The sequence below is a fragment of the Gracilinanus agilis genome, chromosome 2, assembly GCF_016433145.1.
Source record: "Gracilinanus agilis isolate LMUSP501 chromosome 2, AgileGrace, whole genome shotgun sequence".
NCBI lineage: Eukaryota > Metazoa > Chordata > Mammalia > Didelphimorphia > Didelphidae > Gracilinanus > Gracilinanus agilis.
In genome coordinates this window covers 533,376,939-533,392,039 of record NC_058131.1, presented here as the reverse complement: position 1 = coordinate 533,392,039, position 15,101 = coordinate 533,376,939, and the positions used below count along the sequence as shown (strand labels likewise).

At 34.3% G+C, this 15,101-nt stretch overlaps 1 protein-coding gene across 1 annotated transcript in view; it reads right to left on the bottom strand.

Annotated features, from left to right (window-relative positions):
- Positions 1-10,087: 10,087 nt before the first annotated feature.
- LOC123234089 (UPF0472 protein C16orf72-like) overlaps positions 10,088-15,101 on the bottom strand; it is a 9,160-nt gene continuing 4,146 nt past the window's right edge. Inside the window, 2 exon segments of the mRNA XM_044660035.1 lie at positions 10,088-10,109; positions 10,111-10,687. Of these exon segments, the coding sequence (XP_044515970.1) occupies positions 10,088-10,109; positions 10,111-10,687 (599 nt within the window).

The following is a 15,101-nucleotide window of genomic DNA, read 5'->3' as shown; positions in this document are numbered from 1 at the left end:
TACCCAGGGTAATGAAATATGAAAATAGAGAGCAAGACAACCTAGCCTTATAAAGAGAAATCATGCAAGTCATAAATTACCTTCCTTCTCAAGCTTATTATTTTGCGCTCTCTCTGACCCCCCAAAACATAACAAAACAAAACAAAGACTGGTCTAGATGGATTTACAAAAAAAATTTCATAAAACATTTAAGAAAACCTACAAAAAAAGCCTCTTCTTAAAAATAAAGAAGGAAATTATTTTACCAAGATAAATACGAGTGTGGTTATCTAAACTGGTGATAAACAAACAATGCAGATAAAGAAAACTAAAAATCATTAACACTCAGGAGTTTATTTAATTTAGCTGTTTTTAAAAATATGTATAGAATTTGTGTTAATATTGCTTGAAAAGTAATTTTGTTTATTATATTTCTGAAAAGGAATGTATGCATGGTTCAATCATTTGGGAAACTATTAATTCAATTAATCATAGAAATAAAATACTAAAATATCAAATCACCTGAATAAGCATAGAAAATGCCTCCAACAAAATAAATTAATAAATTTCATTTAAAATATTAAAAACAAAGGGAATAAAAATACCTTCCCTTAATAAGATCAAAAGTATATAAAACCATTAGATAGTATTATTGAATATGGAGAAATAGTTGAAGCTTTTCCAATAAGGTCTGCAGGAAAGAAATTTTATTCACTATCTCTACCTTTATTAGACATTGTACTAAAAAGGCTAGCTATAGTCATATGACAAAAATTAGATATTGAGAAAATAAACATAGGAAAATTATTTTTAGAACTTTTAAAAATACTAATTACATTTGTTTAAGTAAGTTACCAGGATATAGTATAAAACTACAAAAATCATTAACTTTTCTATATATTGCTAATAAAAACCCAGAAGCAGATGTTAAGAAGAAAAATTCCATTCAAGATAGTAACAGAATGCATTAAATATTTGAGAATTAGTCCAGCAAACCATGAAAATGTCATTACATTTTTTTTTACAGAAATAAGACCTAAATAACTGGAGAGATATTCAGTGATCATGGCTGGACTATGGATATGTCATTTAAAAAATGCCTAAATCATTGTCCAGATTTAGTATTATTAATCAAATTGCCAAGTGATAGTATTATAGGATTATACAAAGTAATAACAAAATTGATCTGAAGGTATAAAAGATCATTAACTTAAATGTACATAATAAAAAAAAGGTGGGAAGGAGAATTTTGGTACTAAAATCTAAAACTGTACTTAAAAGAGTAAACATGAAAACTATTTGAACTATATAAAAATATAGAAAACTAGATGAATAGAAAGGATTAACTATAAAAAATTGGAAACTAATGCACATAATAGTGAAGTATTTCAGGAGCTGAAATGCACAAAGAATTCTTTATTTGACCAGAAATGATATGAAAACTGTCATTTTGTTTAGTCATTTCAGTCATTTCTGACTTTTTGTGACTCCATCATTGAGGTCTTATTGAAAGAGATACTGGAGTAGTTTGCCATTTCCTTCTCCAGCTCATTTTACAGATGAGGAAACTTAAGCAAACAGGGTTAAGTGACTTGTTCAGTGGCACACCGCTAGTAACTGAGTCTGGATTTGAACTCAAGATGAGACTTCCTGATTCCAAGCCCAGTGCCCTATAAACTGAACCATATAGCTGCCAAAATGATAAAGTACTCTGGTAGAAATAAGTTCAGAGCACCAACTTAAACCATATATCACAAAAAATCCAAAATTCAAAACAAAAAAACAAAACAAAGAAGTAGATCTGTAATCTCACCAATTTAGATATTTTTGCCAGGGATGCATATTGAAACCCATCCATGCCTACCCATATTATTCTTCTTCTATCTTGGTTTTTCCATAAGTTCAATGCCAAAAATATTCCTATTATGTTGTACAACTTTCCTTGCATTTTCCATAGATCATGAAAATATTAGAAAAACATTAAAGATTTATATTTGTTACTCCTCAATCTCACCATATGACCAACCATCTTCTTTTTCTGTCAGAAAAAGAATGGCACTTTGTGACATCTTTGCTCATATTCTTCAAAATTCCTTATTTGTTATATGTCTGCAACCTATTCATATTCACAATATGTCTCTCCTTTGCCCTCTGTTTAGTATTATTTTTCATTATGTCAGATATAGTGGCATCCCACATCATACATGCGTGCAACACTACTAGAAGAAAATTCACATTAAAGAGAGATTTTTGTTTTAGGGAGATAGTTGTCATTGAAGAAGTTTTGCAATTTCCTGACAGGAATATAACTTGCTGCTTAATTCTGAGCCAATCCACTTCATTGTCCATTCATACTTTCTGTCCTGTATATGTATATTCATGGACAGATTATATAGTTTGTCTATCCAAGTGCTTGCTGTAATATGAGCAACAGGCATTCTTGATTGAGTAAATAGCAGTAGGTCTTTTTTTTGATTACTAAAATATAATGTTTTAATTTTGTGTTGTTATTTATGCTTTTCATTTCTAGTGTCTACCGATTTTTTAAAGAAGATATTCATAAAGAAAGATATGAGACCTCTCTGGAGTCAGTATATTTTCCCCTCTAATTTGTTATTAATGGTCCAAGTTTTTTTTTCGTTTCTTTCTCAGCATCCTGTCCTATTCTCAAATTTGAATTCAGGTCACCAAGTATCAAAGTTTAAGTTGATTTTCTTGGGAGGGTCTTATCAAGTTCTTCATATGATTACTATCTCTTTTGTCCTTAGGACTATATTCTTCTAATCCTTTGTTAGTAAAGTCTTTTTCATTATATTTTAAGGTTCATGAGCATCTCATTGCATTCTAACCCTGAGCACGAATCTTTGAAACGGTCTAACTTACTCAATGGTCCAGAATACTCTTAATCCTCTATATCTATATTGTTATATAAACTGTAATTATTTTCATGGTGGTCTTTTTGAAAATACTCTTAATGTTCAATGCAATATGATATGATTAAATATGCCATTAAGAGATATTTCTTTTGACTTTATGCATATAAGAAAACCAACTCCTTTTTTTTCCACTCCAAGTAATACTTGGGAAACATCTTTCCTTTTAGCCATGAATTCTTTAGATTTTCTAAGAGTGATACTGTCAAGACTGACAATTCACCTCTTCTAAGATTATGTCCATTCATTAAAAAAGGATCACATACTTGAAGAATTGGTCTAAAATTGTGTTATTCTTCTCACTCTCTCTTCCTTTTTCCACTACTGACAATATCACCACATAAGCAGGAGTTTGCACAGGACTGAGATCCATGTTGTGCTTTTCTTTGCTTCACAGGTAAAGAATTCATCAGTACTGGCCAGTGAAATGATGTTGACTAACCTTAACCAGCTTGATGCTCATTAGGAAAGTGTTATCATTGCTGGGATAAGCCTTGAAGCATTTTTAAGAATGGTAAAAATTGCCAGAAGTTATGGCCCACTGGTATAGCCACTGAGTATTCAGAGTTACAATGAAACATGAGAGAAAGACTTTGTGAAGGACAAAAGTTATTGCAGAAAAAAACTAGAGGAGAAATAAAGACTATACCTTTAACAAGTATAGATAGGAGAGTTAAACCAGATATAATATTGAAAAAGATCATGAGTTTAAAAAAGCATTATAAATTACTTATAACTAGAAGATATTTGCACAAATAAAATCAGTGGACTAGGATAAGAATAATATAAACACGGAGAGAAAAAACCCTTTATATTTAATATTGATACCCTATAGCAAGTGATGTTGACATTTTATTGAATTATGTGTCCTTTTTGTAGTCTGATAAAGTGAATACATTTTGGTTTAAAATATTTTTATTGCAAAAATCTTTTTTAAATAGGATTACCAAATAAATAAATTACATTGAAATAGTTATCAAAACATATATTTAAAAGTTCATGGACCTTACATAAAGAACATCTGACTTATAAACAAGGTATAGATTAATATCTCACACCCAATAAAGTCAAAATGGGCATATGATTTAGTCATAAATGGTGATCATAACTAAATTAGGGGAACATCGAATAATTTACCTGGCAGATCTATGGAGAAGCGAAGAATCTATGACCAAGCAAGAGATAGAGAGCATTATAGGATGCAAAATTAATAATGTTGATTATATTAAACTTAAAAGTTCTAGTACAAACAAAACCAATGTAACTAAGATTAGAAGGGAAACAAGAAAATGGGAGTGGGGGAGGAGATTTATACCAGATTTCTTTGAAAGAGGTCTAATTTCTCAAGTTTATAGAGAACTAAGTCAAATTGGATCTTATTATTTTGGAAAATATATGTTGAAAATTGTTATTACATGTAATTGAGAAATAAATAAAGCAAAGTCAAAAGACTGATAAAATAGAAGGAAACATGAAATATCACAATGAGAAATTGATAGATCAAGAAAAGAGGTCTAGAAGAGACAATTTGAGAATCAATGGTCTCCCTGAAAAAGCAGAAATTAATAGAAATTTGGACTCCATACTAATAGAAGTTATTCAGCAAAACTGCCCTGAAGTTCTACAATAAGAGGGCAATATAGACATTGAAAGGATCCAAAGATCACCCTCTACACTAGACCCTGAAAATACAACCCCCAGGAATATAATAGTCAAATTCAAGAGCTTCCAAGTAAAAGAAAAAATTTTACAAGAAGCCAGAAAGAGACAATTCAAATATCAAGGAGCACCAATCAGGATCACACAGGATCTCTCAGCCTCCAAGCTAAAAGACCACAAGGCTTGGAATATGATATTCAGAAAGGCAAGAGAACTGGGTCTACAACCAAGGATCAACTACCCATCAAAACTGACTATATACTTCTAGGGGAAAGTTTGGGCATTCAACAAGATAGATTTCCAAATATTTGCACAGAAAATACCAGGACTAAGTGGAAAGTTCAATATCCAACCACAAAAATCAAGAGAGCCATGAAAAGGTAAATAAGAAACAGAGGGGAAAGAAAGAAAACTCTTATTTTTTAAATTTGCCTCTTTAAGGGCTTCAATAAAATCTAATTATTTGTATTCCTATGTGCAGAAATGTTATGTGTAATTCTCTGTAGTGAACTCCATTCACTATTATAGTATTCACTATTATAGTAATTAGAAGAATTATTCATAGGGAGAGGTTGGAGTACTAAATGATCTAAGATGATATGGGGAGTGGGAAAGAGGGGGGTGAATAGTGGAGGACACTAAGAGAAATTTGAATGAATAAGAAAAATAGAATATTCTATTACACACAAAGAGGGCATGGGAAGGGGAGGGGATGAATACTATTATAAGAAAGAGAGGAAGAGAGCATTAAGAGGTAATATTTAAACCTTACTCTCAGTGGAATTAACCCTGAGAGGGAAGAGTAGCTATATCCATTGGGATATAAAACTCTATCTAACCCTACTGAGAAAGTCAGAAGGGATAAACCAAAGGTAGCAGGGGAGTGGGGAGGTCAAAAAAAAGGGAGGGGAGAAGAAGGGGGAGGGAATTGATTAGGCCTTAAAAATAAAAAGAGGGGAATAATAAGGGAGGGGGTAAAAAGGGAAGTTAATCAAGGGAGGGGACAAGGGTTACTGGCTTAAAGCAAACCACTGGTTTAAAAGGAAATAGTTTAAGAAGAAGGGGTAGAACTAGGAGAAGATACCAAAATGTTGGCGAATACACAACTGATAATTATAACTCTGAATGTGAATGGAATGAACTCGCCCATAAAAAGGAAGCAAATAGCAGAGTGGTTTAGAAACCAAAGTCCTACCATATGTTGTCTACAAGAAACACATATGAGGCGGGTGGACATACACAGGTTCAAGGTAAAGGGCTTGAGCCAGGAGTGGTGATCATGATTTCTGACAAAGCCAAAGTAAAAATAGATATGATTAAAAAAGACAGGGAAGGTAATTGCATCCTGATAAAAGGCAGTATAGACAATGAGGAAATAACAGTGCTCAATATGTATGCACCAAGTAGTATAGCATCGAAATTCTTAAAGGAGAAACTGGCAGAGCTCAAGAAGGAAATAGATAACAAAACCATACTAGTGGGAGATCTAAATATTCCTCTTTCAGATCTAGATAAATCAAACCAAAAAATAAATAAGAAAAAGATAAGAGAGGTGAATGAAGTCCTAGAAAAAATTGATTTAATAGATATGTGGAGAAAAATAAATAGGGACAAAAAGGAATACACCTTCTTTTCAGCTGCACATGGTACATTCACAAAAATTGACCATGTAATAGGGCATAGAAACATTGCAAACAAATGCAAAAGAGCAGAAATAGTGAATGAATGTAACCTTCTCATATCATAATGCGATAAAAATAATAATTAGTAAGGGCTTCTGGACAGGCAAATCAACAATTAATTGGAAATTAAATAATATGATTCTCTAAAACAAGCTAGTCAAAAAAGAAATCATAGAAACAATCAACAATTTCATTAAAGAGAATGACAATGATGAGACATCCTACCAAACTCTGTGGGATGCAGCTAAGGCAGTACTCAGGGGGAAATTTATATCCTTGAGTGCATATATTAACAAATTAGGGAGGGCAGAGATTAATGAATTGGGCATGCAACTTAAAAAAATAGAAAGTGAGCAAATCAAAAATCCCCAGACGAAAACTAAATTAGAAATACTAAAAATCAAGGGAGAAATTAATAAAATCGAAAGTAGAAAAACTTTTGAATTAATAAATAAGACTAGAAGCTGGTATTTTGAAAAAATTGATAAAATAAACAAAGTACTGGTCAATCTAATTAAAAAAGGAAAGAAGAAAACCAAATTGACAGTATCAAAGATGAAAAGGGAGACCTCACCTGTAATGTAAGGCAATCATTAAAAACTATTTTGCCCAATATATGGCAATAAATATAGCAATCTAGGTGATATGGATGAATATTTACAAACATATAAATTGCCTTGATTAACAGCAGAAGAAATAGAATACCTAAATAATCCCATATCAAAACTGCCCAGCTAAGCAACATGCTATTTCATAGCATGCTGACAAATGCATCATCCCTAGAAACCCCTAATCATGAACCACACTGCTTTTGCTAGGCTGCACCCCTGAGTATGTCCCAGCATAAATTGTGGTTATACTATTTGCTAACTAAATCAAGCATCTATGCTATGCTACAGGTATTATAAGTTGTAATTGTGTTGTTTCTGATTGGGTAAAACCTTAGAATGTAAATCTTGGCTCACCAGTCTTTGGGGAACAGATAGGGAAAGGAGGAGGGAAAGTGGTTAAAGCCTATAAAAAAAAACTAGGTTCAGCCAGAAAAGATTACTTGCCCATGATCAGACCAGAAGGATGGTGCCCTTTCTCATGAGAAAGAAATATAAAAAAAACCTCATCCTTTTCTGTTCATATTCTCTGACTCCAAATTTTCATTGTGAAGGATGGTCTCCACCTCCTGTACCACACAAATGTAATGGAATATTACCATGTTATTAGCAATGAAGACCACAAACAAAGCAGAGAAACAGGGAAAGATTTACATGAATTGATTTAAAGTGAAGAAAGAAGTATCAAAAGAATATTAGTGCAATAGTACTACAGTACAATGATACAACAGCAATTAGTACGTCAAAATACAATGGTCAATTTAGTAACACATTACCACATTGAAAATCCTCTCTATAAGCAACAAATTGGCTTTTTCAGGAATGTAGTTTGTTGGGCATTTCATTTGGGCTTTGGTTAAGCTGTTATGTTGAAACAAAATGTATCATTAGAGTTTCCAAATGTAACCCTAACTTCCCTGGGCAGAGATCTATCCCTTGCGACAAAAAAAAAAAAAAAAAAACTAAAAAGAAAAGGGTTGGGGGAAGAGTTCTGAAAAGCTAAGCTTCATATTCATGAAGTCTGACCACATAGCCAGTGTTCACATCCATAGTCCCCAACTTCTACAAAGAAGATATCCGGCGGGGGCAGCTGGGTAGCTCAGTGGATTGAGAGCCAGGCCTAGAGATGGGAGGTCCTGGGTTCAAATTTGACCTCAGACACTTCCCAGCTGTGTGACCCTGGGCAAGTCACTTGACCCCCATTTCCTAGCCCTTACCACTCTTCTGCCTTGGAGCCAATACACAGTTTTGTAATGGTTTAAAAAAAAGATATCAGGGTATATTTTCTTATCTCTTTTCTAGGGACAAGCTTGGTAATTACAATTACACAGTACACATTCAGTTTTTGTGGTTCTTTTGACTTGCATTGTTGTAATCATTGTATACATTGCTTTCTTGGTTCTGCTGACTTAAATCTGTATTTATAATACTTCCAAGACTTTTCTAAATTTTTATATTATTTTTATTATTTTAAATTTCACAGAGCAGTAACATTGAGTATATTTATGAAGTACTATTTGTTTAGTCATTCTCCAAACAATGGACATTCCCTTAAGCACTGCGATGAATATTTGATCCCCAAAAGCTCAATACCAGTGCCTTCCCTTTGTTGGTTGTTTCCTATTTACAGTAAGGCCTCTATATCCAAGAGGAATACATTCCAAGACTTCCTGTGGATGGATGAAATAATGAATATAAAGGAATATCTGCTGACCTCCATATATTTGTGCTCTCTCTCCTTACTCCCTTCATCCACAGCCTCTCACCACCACACAACTTAAAACAAAAGTGAAGATGGAAGCAAAAGAGACCATTTCTGGGAGACTTCTGCTCTTCACAGACCTGCGATGCTTCAGGTTGACCACTATTAACTGAAACCAATGCAAAACCAGATGAAGGGGGCCCTACTGTGTCCTCTATAAAGCTTGCATTTTATATATTTGTTTACAAGTTATCTCCCTAAATTAATTATAAGCTCCTTGAGGGAAGGGACTCCTTTTGCCTCTTTTTGTATCTTTAACTCTTCACATAGTACCTAGCACATAGAAAGCACTTAACAAATGTGTCTTAATTGATTGATGTAGCTGAGATCTTTCTTTTGGGCATAGACCACATTATCATATATTCCTAAAAGTGGGATCTTTGAATTGAAGGGTATAGACTTTTTCATCTCTTAGAACAAGGCCAAAATGCTTTCTAGATGATTGAGTCAATTCATAGCTTCAACAAGAGTGTGTTTTGTATGTCTATCTTTCACACAATCAAAATTAGTTTCTCCTATCTTTGATAATTTTGACAGTTATCTAAGTGGAATATAAAAACTCAGAGTTCTATTTGTTTGCATTCCTCATTGTTAATTATTTGAGGCAATCATTCATATAGTTATTAACAGTTTTAAGAAAAGTTTGTTCATATCCTTTGACTAATTATACATCAGAATAGCATATGTTTACATTAGATTCAAACATATCTTGGATCCTAAACTATTATTAGAGATACTTAGTGTAAATATTCTCCTCAATCCCAATTTACAGCTTCCTTTCTTGTAACTGAACTGATTTTGTTACAGTAAGTCTTTATTTTTTTCCCAATAAAGATCCTTATATTGATTCAATATAAAGTATTATTTGCATGGCCATCATCGCACCTGTTTACATTATCACACAATCACCAGAATTATCAGCTGCTTTTAAAACTAAAAAGGGCACCGTCCAATATTTATAACTTGCACACTGTTACTATATAGAAACTAGGTGCATGGTACAGTGCTGCGAAAATGGAAGCCTACAGATTTGACAAATATGCCTAGTCATGTTTTAGACAATTTCAGTCAACTGGCAAATACTGTTGAAGCAAAATACTCAACACAGCAGGAAATAAAGGACAAAAAAGCATTCTATAACCAAATAAACATCTGATATTTCCTTTCCCTTTAAGAATACAAGTAAGGTCACTTTTAGCCTTGGAACGGATACATGTTTGCCTAAGATGATCTTGCTAACTACTACACAATATCTGATGTCCTCTGCTAGGATTATAGTTTAAGAAAGCCATAGTTACAAGAGGCATCTACTGTAATACCTAAAACTTCCTTTATGGCAATCATTATTGAATTCACTTGTCTTAAACAGTGAACAAGGGAAGATGGCTTCATGTTTCCTTTTCAATAGTATGTTGAGGATCAAGTGGCTTTCAAGCAGCATGGTGGGTTTGAAAATTTTGCAGTTTAGATCATTCTGTTGCGTTTGAGTTGGTGAGTCTGTAATGACATCGCCACATTGAGCTGAGGTACGCTTTCTAGTTACACCATTGTCCAAGTGGAGTGCCATTTCTTCTGATATGAAAGTGTTCAAATCCACATCATGGAGTCCATTTCTCCTTCGACTAGCATTTGATACACTGCTTACATGAGTGGGAGAGCCTGGAGTACTTGAACGAACATTTATACTAGCCATTGCGCCACTAAGACCATGCAGGGCTATGGCTTCACGGAAGGGTAGCAAATCAGTCTCTACAGATGAGCTAGTTTCTGTTGAAGTAGCTCTATTAGGGGATACTACAGTTAGTCTTGGGGGAGCTCTTGAGTTTCGTGGAGGAGGAACTTTTCCACAGAGGAAGCTGATCAAGTCTTCTCTACGAATAGTTCTTCTGCGTTTTTTAACCCATGCTAACACATCCTTATTGTGTTGCTGATAGCCAATTTGAATTCCTAGATCAAAACTTCTTTGATGGGCATCCATGCTTTCTTTGTAGAGGTTGGTAATGGCAGTGGCTGCATTTTGGAAGGGAATCCAGAGGGAAAGTCCTTGCTGTTGACACACTTGATCTTAAGAAGGGCAAGCAACCTCGGGCGGGTGCCCCCCAGGGTGAGACCCCTGAGGAGCTCGAGGCCTGGAGTGCTTCACATGCCCTCGAGCCCAGGGCCCCTCCTGCCTCCCCCCCAACCCAGGGCTGAGCTTCGCCATCTTGGGTAAGGGAGGAGGGAGGTCTCAGGCTGGGAGGCACGCCAGTCCGGTCCCCAGAAGCTATAGTAAATCTTTAGATGTCAAGTAATCCAAAGTATTTAGTCTTTGAATCAACAGAATTTTAAAAAAATAAATAATCCATATGAATGAAATGTGTATGCTTTCAAAGATGTTTTTAATAGGATAGATTCAGCCAATATGACAGAGAAGGAAAGTGATAAATGTTGGATGGGGATGTGACAAAATTGGGACACTGACACACTGCTGGTGGAGTTGTGAATTGGTCTAACCATTCTGGAGGGCAATTTGAAACTATGCACAAAGGGCTTTAAATGAATGCCTGTCTTTTGATTCAGTCATAGCATGCTGGGTTTATGCCACAAAGAGAAAATAAAGGAAAAGACTTGTTCAAAAATATTTATAGCTGCGCTCTTTATGGTGGCAAAAAATTAGGAAATGAGGGAATGTCCTTTGATTGGGGAATGGCTGAACAAATTGTGGCATCTGATGGTGATGGAATATTATTGTGCTCAAAGGAATAAAGAACTGGAGGAATTCCATGTGAATTCTAATGACCTCCAGAAATTGATGCAGAGCAAAAGGAGCAGAACCAGGAGAATGTTCTACATAGAGACAAATACAATGTGGCACAATCGCACAAAATGGACTTCTCTACTAGCAGCAATGCAAGAATCCAGGACAATCTAGAGGAATTTAGGAGAAAGAACGCTGTCCACATCCAGAAAAAGAACTGTGGAAACAGACATACATTAAAAAAATATATGATCAACCACATAGTGCGATAGGGATGTGATTAGGGTTTTGATGTTAAAAGATCACTCTATTGCAAATATGAGTAACATGGAAATAGGTTTTGAACAATAATACACGTATTACCCAATGGAACTGCTTGTTGGCTTTGGGAGGGAGGAGTTAGGGGGGTGGGGATGATGAATCATGTAACCATGGGAAAAATATTCTAAATAATTTTTTAAAGGATAAGTTTTATCCTTTTAAAAGGATAGAAGAGTCACTTGATATTTTAACCAGAAATGTTCATCAGAAATACATTAACAATTACCATCTCATATATTTGCTTTCTCAGGCATTTAGGTGGCAGAGAAGGTAAGAGCATTGATTTTAGAGTCAAGAGGATCTCATTTCAAATACAGCCTCAGGTACTTCCTTACTGTGAGACTGATTAAGTCACTTTAATCTCTCTCAGGCTCAGTTTTCTCTTGCGTAAAATGGGGATAATGTCAGGCATCTTACAATGTTGTGAGTCAAATGAGATAACATATGTACCGTGCTTTTCAAACTTTAAAGCATTATATAAATGATATCTCATATTGTTTCTATAAAATCTCTCTGATAATGGCCTATGTATATATCAGTATTGTTCTTTTAAAAATGAGAAAGGAAGAGACAAGTTTTTGGTAGGCATCTTCACAGTCAAACAATGTACTGAGAGGTAAAGAAGAGCAATATGGGGCAGGTTGGCTCAGTGAATTAAATGCCAGACCTAGAGACCAGAGGTCTTAGGTTCAAATATGGCCTTAGACACTTCCTAGCTGTGTGACCCTGGTCAAGTCACTTAAACCCCATTGCCTAGGCCTTACCACTCTTCTGCTTTGGAATCAATATAGAGTATTGATTCTAAGACAGAAAGTAAGGGTATAAAAATAAAAAATACATTTTTTAAAAGAAGAGCCATGATTCTCAAACTTTTCTGGAATAGTAGAATCCTTATAATCAAATCTTCTAAGATTCTTCTTTTAATGCCTATTAACAAACAATATAAGATTCATTAAAATATTTTGAGTGTTTCAAAGTTTATTACAACATAGTTTGAAAAATATTGATGTAGAGAGTATAAGATCAATCTACATTTTTGTTTGTTGAATTCAAAATAGTTTTTGTCTCAGCAAAACAAAATGCTATCCTCCAACAAGATATTTCCCAACCATATTTAAAATCATAAAAGATGTTATTAAAATTTGACCATAAACATAATTGTTCAACTATTCACCAAATATTGAGATAGGACACTAGAAATCCTACTCAATGAAATACAGAGTCATTTCAAGGAATATAGATTTATACACACATACACACAGATGACATAATGATAGACAGATAAATGTATGTGTTGTTGTATGTACATATGGGTGTGGATTTGTGGACATGTGTGCATTGTATATGTGTGGGGGTATATACACGTATGTAGATGTGTCTATGTAGATCTTTGGTGTCAAAAAGATGGGTTTTATGACAATAAACATAGTTGGGAGCACTGAAAGTACTCCCTAGTTTGCTCAGTATAGGCAAGCATTTAAGTATACCCAGACCCATACATGTATGTACATACATATGTATGTATGTATATCAATCATTGATGCTTCATCTGAGTTCAGAATTGAATAGGAGGAATGCTTGTCTATACACTTAGCAAACTACGTAGCACTTTTAGTACTCTCATACTATTTTCACTATCAAAAACCCATCTTTTAAAAACCAAAGATCTCCTCTGATGTTATATGGTCATGGATCATGGAACATTGGGATCTCTAAAGAATGAAAATCACCAGCAGCTCAAAGGACAATAGAAAGACATATGGCATGTTTAACCAGGTTCTGCCTCTGTCCAATAATGACTTAAATGGAAGAAATGATAGAAATGATGACATCCAGTATATTCATGACTGAAAAAAGGAAATGGATAATTCATGTTTGTGATGAGGGATAACCAAGGAATAATGATGAATTAGTATCAAGACATATTAAAAGAACAAAAGGAAGAACTTGTGTAGGTTGTATAGATCCACTATGGAAGATTTAGAAGAAAGAATGGGGAAAATTGTACAGGATAAGAAGGTATGCAGGATATACCATATACACTTGTGGTAGGCATAGACACACCGATAAGATTTTGGATTCAGCCAAGATCTAGTGAACTAAGTGGGCAGGAGAGTTCCATGTTATACTCCATAACTTTTCCATTAACGTGTCCTGATAACATTTAATAATAATAGCTGACATTTATACAGTACTTTAAGTTTTCAAAGTTCTTTATACACATTACCTTGGTGGAGGCTCAAAGCCACCTTGTGAAGTAAATAATATAGGTAATTACCTTGCATTTTTTACAGATGAGGAAATTCAGGATTCTCAGAGAGGTATTTGACTTTTCTATAGTCATGCAGCTTGCAAATGTCAGAAGAACCTAGGTCTTGCTGACACCAAGTTCAGCTCAGCCTAGAATCTTTGACTTCCTTTTCTTTCCCATTTCCTCTCTCCCTATAATTAGTCTTCTTCTCAAAAGTTACTTTCCATCTACTCTATATCTATCTTGAACAAACTGTTTTATGTAAATATTTTGGAGCCATTAAAATATATGCTTTTTAAGAGTAGAAACCATGTTTGTTTGTTGGTTTTCCCTTTCTTTGTAGTCTTTGGATGGGAAAATAGAAGAGTTACCAATTATAATAGGGTACTGCCCTATTATACTGCCCTCTTAACTTATTCATATACTTCCATGAACCCATGCACAATGCCTGGATATGCAATAAGAGCTTTAAAAAGTATTTCTGATTGGTTGATTAATAGGATTGGATTAAAGTTTTAATTCTCTAGGAGTTATTTCTCCACAGCTCAAAATAAGTTTATGTTAAAGGAATATTTTAGTGCCCTTTTAAAATGTGACTAAGCTATAACCATGATGGCTCATGAGGAAAGCATGAACACATTATTTAATATACCAAGTTTTCTCTCGGCAAATTTGTCCCTTTACCTTCTAAAGGGTTAGTTAGGCCACTTGTCTTGTATATCACACTGTGGATTCCTTTTGTGCAGGGGATGGATGAGATGAATGCTAATGTCCTTTCCAATGCTTAAATTCAATAATTCTGTGATACATCTATCTACCAAAAATGGAATGAAGTTAAACTAAGCATCTCATTTGTAGATTCAACTTTAGAAAGAAAATATTTCCACCCAGAAGTCCTATGTGGTGATTACAACTATTTTAAGAAACTGATATGGGAATGTGGGGGTTGAGAACCTAACCTTTCATTTCTATAATTGTTTTTTCTTGCTGATTTGCTCCCAGGTATGTTTATCTCAGGACCAATACTATTTATTAAATTCCTTGGACAATGTTGCTCAAAAGGTAAGAATATCTAAATCTATATGGAGAGAGAGAGAGAGAGAGAGAGAGAGAGAGAGAGAGAGAGAGAGAGAGAGAGAGAGAGAGAGAGAGAAGAGAGAGTAGAGAGA